This window comes from Aythya fuligula, chromosome 8, assembly GCF_009819795.1.
Source record: "Aythya fuligula isolate bAytFul2 chromosome 8, bAytFul2.pri, whole genome shotgun sequence".
Lineage (NCBI taxonomy): Eukaryota > Metazoa > Chordata > Aves > Anseriformes > Anatidae > Aythya > Aythya fuligula.
This window is the reverse complement of record NC_045566.1, coordinates 2,162,790-2,174,855: the sequence shown is the minus strand read 5'-3', so window position 1 is coordinate 2,174,855 and position 12,066 is coordinate 2,162,790. Positions and strand designations below refer to the sequence as shown.

The window sequence follows — 12,066 nt, the reverse complement described above, 5'->3', positions numbered from 1 at the left end:
AGATGTTTCAGTTGGCATTAAAAACTTGAAGGTTGCGTGGGTTATTAGAACGTGATTAAGGAAGAGTTAAATGAAGTTTGGCAGATGTGAGTGTGATTCCTGGGTAAATATGACCTCTAAAGCTTAGAGTCACATGCAGTTATAATCTCCCCCAAAAAAGGGGGCTTGGAAGGGGATCAGCGGAGTTAATACACGTACTTGTCAGAAACAGCTGTGTAACAACATCAGTTTGCCTGGAACTGCAGTTTATCTCTCATTGCCATCTTCTGTATATCTTCCTTATATTTTAGAGTCTGGGGATAAAAGATTCATGGAAGAAGTTGCTTAATGCAGCTTGCATCAATAAACCAGAAGGAACTAATACTTAATAATGAAGCTACAATATTTACAGCATTCCTTGTGGCTTTTTGTCTCTTAGGACAGAGGACTAACTTCGTGGCTTGATGCCTTGTCACAGACAGTTAAATGTGTCTGTGCTGCTTCACTGTCGTTCTTTTTCCCATTCCTTCTTCCTGAGATGGATAATACTACAAATAAATTCAATGCCATTTTTTTAAAAGCTACATCTATAAATCTACAAATCAGAGTTGACTGCATTAAATTTCACTACATCTTCCCTGTGCCTCTTTAAAAGCAAACAAACTTCAGCCCAGTAAATGGAGTTGGTTTTATGTGCAGAGGGGGTTGCCAGCAGCCTCCACTTCATCCAGTCCAGCTGTGCTGCTCACTTCTCTTCTAAACATTTTTATTCCTATCTTCAGAGATAAAACTGTTTTAAAGAGTAGATGAAGTAGCAAGTCAAATGCATCTCCTTTGTCATCAGTGTAAGGCCTACATATGTGCAAAAAATCATCCCCCTACCCTTTGAGGGTGACCTGATGGTTTATGTCCTTCAGGGAGGAGAGGTAACTTACTCTCATCATGCCATTCCAATGAGAATGTGGCTGGATGAAATGTGACAGGATTGCCTGGTCATTCAGTCCAGCCTCAGGCTACTACAGGCCACTGCATAATAGGCAGTTTACAAAAATTATTATAATTAATATTAGTTTTTTCCCTTCTGTTATTGTATTACGAGGGTTTTGTTCCAGGGCCTTGCTGCTCTGATGCCCAGCTTCCCAGCGGGGATTTGCACCTTAGTTAAAGTGCATCCGGACACGTCTCCTGAGGGGAAGATGGGAACTTTCTGGGACAGAAAGTTATGGAAAAATAACAACATAATTGGAATATAACTTCTGTTGGGAGCTGTCAGCAGCCAGATGGTTCCAGCCAAATGTCAAGGCTGTGCTGCTTCTTCCAGGAGAGCTCTTGCAATTACTGTACTGATGGTGGGGAAAGTTAAAAAGACATGACTGAGCAGAAGTTGTACTTTTTTACCTTTATAGAGCTGCAAGAAAATATGCTTCTGTACATCAGCCTGAGACTGTCTTGTGGTCTTTCATTTATCAGTTGCCAAGGCAACTCTGTATATTCCTGGACTGAGGCATAGAAATAGGAACACAAGCACATTCTCAGTGTGGGCAAGATATTGCAATGCACAGCAGCTCTTGCTGCCTCTGCTTGGAAGCATCCACAGAGACTTCAGGTTCTGCACTTTTCCTGTGGTTTATTGTTGCCCTACACCAGGGGAAAAATACGGGATTAGACCATTTGTTACGTTATGGGGATTGAAATGTCACTTGGCACTCAGTAGGCAAGTGGGAGACAATGTGAGGTTAATCACTGAATTACTCGTGTTTGATTCCCACTAGTATGGGTAGCTGGCCTGGTAATAGGATGCAGTTTCCCTACGTGAGGCATTTAACACAGTGCTCGTTAAACAGCGCCTGTTAGAGGTGCTGGAGCTTTGCTTCTCCGCAGGCAGCTGGTGTACGGATGGGTCTGAGCCATGTAGGTATGGATCTGAGCTGGTTGTTCACGTGCCCAGGAATCCAGTTCCCTGTTCAAGTAGGGAGCTGAGCAATTACAATATTAATTAATCCAACCATTAAAGCCTTTTTGCTTTTTTCTCCTCGCTTCGCAGCGCACAGATGTCTTCGGGACATTCAGTGGCTGTGATGGGCATTGACTTCACCCTGCGGTACTTCTACAAGGTTCTCATGGACCTGCTCCCCGTTTGTAACCAAGACGGAGGAAACAAAATCAGGTAAGCCTTTCCGTTCAGGTAACACTTGTCCCCAGTGGTTTTTCATTTTATTCTATATTTGACCAGGTGACCTAGAGGTACCTTCCACCCTGTCTTACTCTGGGATTCTGTTACTGTTAATACTCATTCTCTGATTTGCACTAGAACTTGTGCTGGTTCTCATACAGATTATTATATTATACAGTTTGATTCTGAGCAATAAATACATAATAATTTAAGATCATGAGCTAAGAAAACAGTCTGCAGTAATACAAAATAAAAGGAAGATAACTGATTTCCATTTGTTATATTTAGGCTTCACTGAAATCTTGGGGGGGGGGAGACTGATAGTTTTCATTAAATGACCACACTGCCTTCCTCTTCTGTTTGTTTTGATTTGGGTTTGTTCTAGATACCTTCTGGAACACTGACCAAGCAAGTTGTTGTGAGCAGTGATTATTCATGTGTAATAACATTATATTAGATCTAGTTATTTCAACTATGATTATTAAAATAGGCCACTATTATATTAAATAAAAATACCTGGCACAGCACTAGTTGTAAAAGGTCCAATTTTAGTTTGACCTAAGTGCATCTAATTGTTCCTCCTCCCTTGGTCATCTTTGAAGAATCACATGGGGGGGAGGTTGTAGTTTGGATCTGGAGTAACTTGATAATGTAGTTGGGGCATTGTTGTTTTTTAAATCTTGCATTTGGGAAGGGAAGTGGTTTTCTGTCATCCTTCCAGTTATTTTCTGGTTTGGTTTGGATGTTTTTTGTGTATCTTATTACATTTAAAAAGCATATCAGGATTTCTGGTTTGGCATTCTTTCTTTTTTTTTTTTTTTTCTTCTCCAGTTTATTCTTTACTTTATTCTGTTCCTGTATTCCCTAAATCAGGATTTTCAAGTATATCATTAAATGCTTTGTTTAGACCATTCTAATGTAGAAGCTGGATCTAATGCTTACAGCCTTTGCATAAATGCTTGCAGGTATCAGGGGATATCAATTGTAACTATTTGGCAGGCATTTGTTTGTTTTTAAATGCATCTCTACAAAGGTTTTCTCTGCAGTCAGTCTGGGGTAATCACTAGTTCTCCTGTTTCCTTTAACATCTTTTAGGAAAAAAATAGAAGACACCATCCCCAGCATGAATTCCTAATGCAAAACCCCAAAAGATCGAGGGAGTAAAGATAAACATATAAATGAAAACCAAGAAAAAAAACTATGAAATGTTTTCACGACTCCTTTGGGCAGTGTCGGGCAGCCGCGTTGCCCTCCTCCCATCTCCCTTGTGCCGGCAGCGACCCTGCACAGCTCCCCAGCCTTCCCAGCGCCGTGTCTGTGGCTATGGAAACACAGAGCCCAGGGCTGCTGCGGGCAGGGCAGGCTCCAGCCTCGCAGCGTGCTGCTGTCTGGGTGGGGGCACGCATGGGGCATCGCTTCCCTGAGACCACACAGGAAACTAACGGGAATTGCTGCAAAGGGAGAGGAAAGGTTGGGGAGGCTGCGAGTGAAACACGTGATTGCTCTCTGTTAAGATTTAATTCTAAAGCAGGACGTCATTAAATGAGTGTGAAACCTCTGTTTAATCAGTAACACAGTCGATTAATAAACTCTTAAACCTTTCCGAGTTCAGTACGCTTCCTTTAGTTCAGGAGCTTTCCAGATCAGACATGACCATGCACCGATCGGTTTCCCTTTTTGTTTCTAACCAGTTCAGTTTTCAAGTTCTCCATAGCCCACACTTGCAGCGGCAGTATCAGGTTTAAAAGCTTCAGGGAGATGCTGATGCAGCCTTCAAAACTGTTTTCCAGTGAATTTGTTTAATGGCCCTGTTATTTTAGTAATGGGAAGCCCTTAAGAGCTCTTCCTCCAGCTGGAAATTGGAGATGGTGTTTTATTGCACCGTGTTCCTGTAATGCCCGAGGAAGCCTAACAGGAGACTGACAGCTCTGTTTGTCGCGGGCAGGTGCTTTATCATGGAGGACAGGGGGTACCTCGTGGCACACCCAACCCTCATCGACCCCAAAGGACACGCGCCAGTAGAGCAGCAGCATATTACACACAAGGTTTGGCTCCTTTTTTCTTGATCTCTTCTTCCTTTTCTAACTCCTGGTGTGATGAGGACTGTAGAGACGTCACTGCTCATACCTGATTTAAAAGGCATAAAATGCTGCGTTTCTCACTCAGGAGCCGTTGGTAGCGAATGACATTCTTAACCACCCAAACTTCGTGAAGAAAAACCTCTGCAACAGCTTCAGTGACAGAACAGTTCAGCGGTTTTATAAATTCAATACCAGCTTAGTGGTAAGTGTGTTGTTTTTTTTTTATTTATTTATTTATTTTGCTTTTGAGCATGCATTGGTTGGGTTGGGTTTCTTTTGGTGGAAACACAAGTCCTTGCCAGGATCAGCAGACATGAGTCTAAGCCAGCCTTCTGTGTAGATTGGCCTCTGTTCACCCTCTCCAAACACGAAATCAGTGATCTGAACCACACAAACAGTTCTCACATGAGAAGTCAGTTGACACACAAGGGATTACGGATGGCCAACTGTGGTTGATGTCAGCAAAGTTTAGGCCAGCATTAGGAAAACGAGAGAGGTTTGCTAGGCAAGCAAGCAAATGCATTTGGTGATGCAATGTGCGCAAGCATTTCCAGGTTATCACTTGTCAAACTGCAGGCTGGAGACCTGAATTCCTCTCGTGTTCAGCCGTGCTTCGAGGTCCAAGCCAGGGGCTGTCATCTCTCACTGCGTGGTGAATGCTGACTGCAGTGTAACAGATCCACCCTTGCAAGATTACTGCAGAATTATTCAAAAGATGTTAAGCTCTGTGGGAGAAGTTGCTTTTCAAATAATACTTCTCAATTATTAATGAGAAGGTGGGAAATGAGTGTCAAAAATATTTGAAAGTTATGTCAGAACACATTGATTTGTGTCAGGTAGGCTTAAACATTTCCCCCACATTTGAAATGCAAAGCGAAAAGCAGGTTACTCGAGAGGAAATTGTATAGGACAGAGCAAAACCTTAAGATTGTGCTGTGCAAATCGGAATCAGAAATTAGCCTGCCTACCAAATAGATCGCAGCTGTACAGTGCTGTGGTGTATGGGTTCTTTATGTACGTGTGCCAGCAAGTTTTCAACAAGTCGTGATGGTGCCTCCCCGTCAGAGCTGAGCCTCGTAGCGGAGGTCACGGAGAGCTGGCGCAGTGGGACGGGTGGGGTGAGCGGTGCCACGGAGTGAAACGTAACCTGCTGTCAGCGGGATGTCAGGCTCAGCCCCGCCGCTGCATCTCATGATGTTTACAAGCTAAGCGTCTTTTTTCTATCTTCATCAAAGTCTTTCCACCCAGTAGCAGCTTGGAAGATGTGCAGAACTCAACAGGTTGAAGAACAACTTCATAAGTCTCTTATTTGGAAAGGCAGCTCTCCCATGCATTTTTGTTCCCTCGGCTTTGTGTGTTTCCATGCAAGGGGGGAAAACATTCAGCTCCATAAAGAACAGGTTTCTTGGTATACCATTAACACAGCTTTTTTTTTTTTTTTTTTTTTCTAGGGAGATCTGACAAACCTTGTCCACGGCAGTCACTGTTCCAAGTACAGGCTGACGAGGATACCGGGCACCAATGCCTTCGTGGGAATCGTCAACGAGACCTGCGACTCGCTTGCTTTCTGTGCCTGCAGCATGGTGGACAGGCTCTGTCTGAACTGCCACAGGTCAGCTGGAGATCTGATAGGAGTGGGCTAGTCCAGGCATTTTGTAAAGTTTATAAAACGTTTTTTTAAAAGTGTTTATTTTATAACCTAAGTGAAAATATGCAGTGCAAAACTCAAGAGAAAACTAGTTAATTTACTCGTGCTGCTTGTAGGGGTCATGGTGGTTTAGCATTCCTTTAGTCCTTTAATCCATTCTGTCACTGTATTAAGAGTAGTTTGTTCTTGCCATGTTTGTAAGAGGGGGTGAGAGAAGAAGGGGCACTGAACAGCGTTTTCAGTGGCGAGCAGTCCTGCAGCTGCACTGTGGGGTTAAAATTCGCGAGCCGCCTGATGCATTGTTTTTGTTTTCTGCCTCTGAAGAATGGAGCAGAACGAATGCGAATGCCCGTGCGAGTGCCCTCTGGAGGTAAACGAGTGTACTGGCAACCTCACCAACGCCGAAAGCAGGTGAGGACAAATGTTCTGTCTCATGGGACAAAAGTTAACAAAAATGAGTGTTTGTACATGCAACTAGCAGGTGGTACAGGAGAGAATATACAGTATGTTTTAGGATATTTAAGCAAATGACAATGTAGTAGGTCAAATGATGGTTTTCATGGATTGTTACTTGACCACTTCTTATGTTACAATGCCTTACTTTTTGCCCCAATATAGGAATCCTAGTTGTGAAGTGCATCAGGAGCCAATGACTTTCACAGCAATCGATCCCAGCCTCCAGGATGCTCTCCCGCAGTGCATTAACACGCAGTGCAATCAGAGGACAGAGAGCGGGTAAAGTGCAGTTCTCCCTTTCTGAAGATACACAGTGTTCTTGACATAATTGCTATTATTCCTTTAAGTGAAAATAGTTCCTCCTTACATGGTTTGAAGGAAGAAAAAAGGAAATATGATACCAGAATGAGATATTATAGCAAACACCAAGGATGACATTATCTTGTAGTGCAGGAACACAAGGCTTCACTCTTTCTGTCTGAGTCACATAACACCATTAATAACAAACAAATGGCTTTCCAGTCACACTTCATGACTCTGAAGAGCTGAGGGTTGTGCAAGTACAGCATTTGCTGTTGAAAGGACAAATTCTTCTTTTTAGCAAAACAGATAGTACTGCTATGTTTGTCTGCCTTCTGGAGGGCTATGTGGACTGAAGTGTTCACAGAAAGGAGACAATACATTAACAGTGGTGATTTTGGAGCATGCTAGCAATGTTAGCTGCCTGTCAGCTTCCTGTGTCTCTGTTTTACTCTTGGCATTTTGTGGAGATGCTTGAGGGCTTATTTAGTTTTTGCCAGTTTTGAGTGGTCTCTAGGGAACTGAGATTGCTAGAACACATCACGCTCTGACCAGACTTTTCCAAATCCTTTCTTCTGTCCTCTAAAGGATTGCAGAAAAGGGGTGGATCTGTAGTCAGACTTCACTATGCTGAGAAGCATCTTATTGGACGAGTTACAAATAGGAAGTTCTCCCTTTGCTCGACGCGAGGGAGGGAGGAAAAAAAAAAACACAAATCAAACAGGCTTGGAAGCTCAAGATACAGCTTCCCTGTATAAATAACCTTGTTCTACCTGACCATTTTAGTGAGAAATTCTTGTGGGCAAATGTTACACAATGTGAGAGGAGAGTTTACAGATGCCTTTGGCCTCCCTTTGTCTCGTGATTCTAAAATAGGCTGAGCTGTGTCAAATGAAAAGTTCTGGACTTGGCAGTAAATGTCGCTTTCTTTCATTCTTATTTTTCAGGGATTGCTTTGGTGTCTTGGACTGTGAGTGGTGTATGGTAGACAGCGATGGGAAGACCCATCTGGATAAGTCCTATTGTGCCCCGCAGAAGGAATGCTTTGGTGGCATTGTGGGAGCCAAGAGCCCCTATGTGGATGACCTGGGAGCAATAGGTAACTCTCCTTCTGAACAGTCGCTACATTAACTCTTTTCATTCGGTAGCATACCCTTTCAATGTCAGAGCATGCTCCAAGTTAACAGAATCACAGAATGGTTTGGGTTGGAAGGGACCTTAAAGATCATCCGATTCCGTCTCTAGTCGCAAGACATTGATTTAAACCTTTCTGCAGAGCATTTATGCTTTTTTTCCCCCTGTTTTGTGCCTTTTGATTTAGGAGATGAGGTCATCACTCTGAACATGATCAAAAGTGCACCAGTCGGGCCAGTGGCTGGAGGCATTATGGGCTGCATTATGGTGCTTGTCCTAGCAGTATACGCCTATCGCCACCAGATACATCGGAGGAGTCACCAGCACATGTCACCTTTGGCTGCACAGGGTGAGCTGATAACTGTTGAGAGAAGTAGTAGATACGGGAATTGAAAGCTGAAAACAACAACAAAATCTTTTTTCTTGGTTTTGTTTCTCCCCTCAATGCTTCACACCATTGTATTTCTCTCTTGCCAGCCTCTGTAAAAGGTCACGTCCAGGGTGCTTGTGTATTGCTGCCCTCTTCTGGGTGTAGTCCAACCTGCTGCCTCCAGAGGAAATTCTGCCCAAAAAACTCAAAAGCATTTCCTATCAGGAAGCTGAAGTTATGATTTTTCCCGAGTTAAAATGATAAGCCCAAGTTCACAGCTTTGAGGGCCTCGTCATAGCACGCTGGTCAAATATGTTTATTTCTGCACTGGAGTGATGATTTGGGGAGTATTACAGTTCTCACACCCATTCTGTTTGGGCTGTTTGGGACGTGTTTGTTTTTTATTTATATCCCTGCTTCTGTTCCACGTGATGTTCTTGAGATCACGCACATCAAAGGGGCCAAACAGAGCAAAATCCTTTCTTCTGTGGCTGCCTGGGCAGGGCGTAGAAGCTTTTCTGGAATCACGGAGCCCTTACAAACTTGTGATGATAGGATATTTTTGTGACAAAAGCACTGAAGTCTAAGAGACAAAACTGAATTTGGGAGAAATGTTGTTGAGAAGTGATGGTGGTTAGAAAGTTACAGAGAGGAGAGTGTGATTGGTGCTAATTACCTGTATATTTGATTACCCTGTCTACATTTTGCATCAGTTTCCTTTCTATAAAGACTGTTCCATTCAGGGCTGTGGGGTATATCATTTTCGTGATATCCCTATGCCCCATCTATCTTGGAAACAGCACACCAAGCTGCATCTCTTCAAACAATAATACAAAGTGATTCCACTATAATACCAGGGTAACAGCCATTAGTAAGTTGATCCAAAATTTTTCTCTTAACAGTTGCATTTTTCTGTTTGTAATGGTGTGTAGAAATGTCAGTGCGTATGTCGAACCTGGAAAATGATAGGGACGAGAGAGACGATGACAGCCATGAAGACAGAGGAATCAGTAAGTACCAAATCACTTCTCTGTCAAAAATATTAAAGTAAATGAGCTATTTGTTTTCTTAATAAGTTAAATTTTTTTAAAAAAGGAAACTCCATGCTGATTAGCAGTAGAAAATGGCTGGACAATGTTTTAACTAAGTTGTAACTTCCAGTGTTCCTCCAGTCTCATGATGAAAAATTGCATTTATTCTTTTTAAAAGACTGTAATCTCAACTGTGTGGAGGAGGTTTTTCTCTTTTGCCCCCCATCATGACCATTTCCAGCAGCAGCTGAGCTGCAGCTTAGAAATTACAATTGTGACAATACGCAAAAGGTATGCAAAGCTGCTACCTTTGTTCAGCCTTGGCAAGGAGCGGCCAAGTCTAGCATGTACCTTCAACAAATGTGTCAGCAAATCTTACTTGCATCGAATTTGGGGTGCTCGTTTTTCTTTGTCAGTAAAAGTGGCACTTCGAATGTAATGCTGCTGTATTGTAAAATGTCACAGGTGTACCTATACATTTTGGGAGAGCTCCAGATTCAGACCGGATCCCTGCCTCTGATCCCTCACTAAAACAACACCTAAGATTTGAAACTCTGTCAACGCTTACGGATTGAAAAAATAAAAATACCTGAGCTTCATGGCTTGCATCTGCTGTTTTTCCAAGTCCTTTCTTTAGCACGGATAAGTTAATACTGTAATTTCTTTCAAGTTGATGAGGTTGATGAGTTTGGATCTTGATCTATCCCACATTTAGATACCATCTCTTTACTTCCAGTCTTCTGTCACTTAACAGTCTTGAGTCTTAATAGTAGTATTTGAGTAGAATTAGTTTGCAGAAAGCCTGTTTCACTGTGCCTGATTTGTCCTACTGATAAAATTCGGTAAAATACTTTTATGGAAGTCAGTTCCATTTCTTTTTCTCCCCCAGTCAGTAACACTCGATTCATCGCAGCGGTAATAGAGCGGCACGCCCACAGCCCGGAACGCAGACGCCGATACTGGGGTCGATCAGGAACGGAGAGTGACCACGGTAATGCCTTAAAATCACCATCCTAATTACAGGTTAATGGTTGTGGTTATTCAGATGTCTAGCATGTTGCAGATAAGGCTGCCAAAAAAAAAAAAAAAAAAACCACCTTTGCACATTATTGCTACACAGTTAAACAGTTTTGACACCCTTCAGCAAATGATGCTGTCCAGCGAAGGAGCTGTTTTTGTCAGAGCAGTCGTGTATGAGCAGCTAAACGCTGTGCTCTCCCTATCTGATCCTTGGGTTCTGCTAGCTTCGCTGGGTGACCAGAATTCAGACTAACAGAAATGTTGCTACACTTACCACCCTGGTTTTCCACTGCCGACCCTAACAATCCAGATGTTCAGGTGAGATAATAAACCTCTCCTACTCAATGAGAGAAACAAACCCCTTGCAATCAAGTCAGCATCTCTGCTGCTTTTTGTCTTTGGGACATGCATGCCTTTCATAAAGTTCTAGCAACGTGCTGGATGCCTGCATTTGCCAGGGTAAAGTAAGCTTGGATTAGAGGTCAGTGACTCAGGTGCCTCCTTAGCCTTTCTGTTGCACATTCAGTCAATATCATCACCACAGAGGGCATCTTATGTCACCGTTAAGCAAATATCAACATCAACTGTGTACATGGATAGCAGTGAAGGGTGTTCAGCCTTGTGTGGCTGTTCCACACATACGCACTGTTTAGGTTCAGAGAATTTTGATACATCTCTCGTGCCCTGAGGCTAATTAAGTCTTAAAAGCAGTTAGAAGGGTGTTGTGCTGTTGACTCATGAGGAGGGCTTAATAGACGTTAAGAGAAGGTTGGACAAGGCAGTCTGCTACAGACAACAGCCTGCCATAGTGGGTGTCAGTTCTCTGGAAGACCCATTCAATTTTAAGACAGTGGCTGCACTAATGGAATTACTGATGGACAGGAAACCTCAGTGCCAAAACCGTGCAATGGGAATGAACAGATGTCTGAGAGACAATCTTGCTTTAGGAGGCATTATCCAGGATTTGGGGTCTGATTACCTGTGCTGTGCTGAGACAGATTTGCTAGACTAATGCTCCTTTTGCTCCATTTCTTGTAGTCTCAGCAAATCCTTGCCATCTTTCCTCGTTAACATGTGAGGGTTAGCAGGGTTGCTGTCTACCTGTCTCTGGAATGTGTGCTTCTGTTTTTAGTCTGTAATCTTCTTCAGAGACTGAAGTCTTCTGCCCAGTCTTCTCCCCCAGTTATTCTCTGCCAACTAGAAGCCATGACTCAGACCATGGAATCGTAGAATTGTTCAGGTTGGAAAAGACCTCTAAGATCATCCAACCTTTAACCTAGTACTAAAGTCTACCACCAAACCATGCTACTAAGTTCTAAATCTACACATTTCTTGAAGACCACCTCCAGGGATGGTGACTCGTCACAGTGAGAACCAATTTCAGCTACTTAGCCTGGTATTTCTTAACACACTGCTTCGAGGTGGCTCAAGCCAAAAACTTGACATGCGCAGAAACACGAGGAGTTCTTCAGCTCTTAGCCAAAGTTTTCTCGGAAGGATTATTATTCTAACTAAAGCAAGATCTTCAGAGAAGAAAACTTTTGTTTGCGTTTCTGCATGTAGAAATACTGAGGTGTTTTTGTTGGGGACACTGCAAACTGGTTTTGAGTGGTAACAGCTGGTGTCAGTGGTAAATGCAAACCTCATAGTAACTACTAGCACCTGCTCCAAAAGAAAGGGACAGGTCCAAAGGACCTGTTACAGGACAGCTTCCCCACTGCAAAAGCACAGTCTTGCAACAGCTAGCTGTTAGCTAACTCTCTAGTGATGTAATTTCCCTAGGATAACCCGGTTGAATGCAGTGCCTCCTCACTCAGAAAAATGGCTAATCTGGTTTGTTTTTGTTTTACCTTCTCAGGCTTCGGTAGCAGGTT

The 12,066-nt window shown here is 43.0% G+C and overlaps 1 protein-coding gene across 1 annotated transcript in view; it reads left to right on the top strand.

Moving 5' to 3' along the window:
* The window catches only part of CACHD1 (cache domain containing 1), a 94,424-nt gene that overhangs the window by 80,080 nt on the left and 2,278 nt on the right, over nucleotides 1-12,066 (top strand). The window contains exons 18-27 of the mRNA XM_032192219.1: nucleotides 2,024-2,146; nucleotides 4,098-4,197; nucleotides 4,319-4,435; nucleotides 5,685-5,845; nucleotides 6,206-6,292; nucleotides 6,500-6,616; nucleotides 7,585-7,736; nucleotides 7,959-8,120; nucleotides 9,074-9,151; nucleotides 10,062-10,163. Coding sequence (XP_032048110.1) covers nucleotides 2,024-2,146; nucleotides 4,098-4,197; nucleotides 4,319-4,435; nucleotides 5,685-5,845; nucleotides 6,206-6,292; nucleotides 6,500-6,616; nucleotides 7,585-7,736; nucleotides 7,959-8,120; nucleotides 9,074-9,151; nucleotides 10,062-10,163 — 1,199 coding nt within the window. The remainder of the gene's footprint in view (nucleotides 1-2,023; nucleotides 2,147-4,097; nucleotides 4,198-4,318; nucleotides 4,436-5,684; nucleotides 5,846-6,205; nucleotides 6,293-6,499; nucleotides 6,617-7,584; nucleotides 7,737-7,958; nucleotides 8,121-9,073; nucleotides 9,152-10,061; nucleotides 10,164-12,066) is intronic.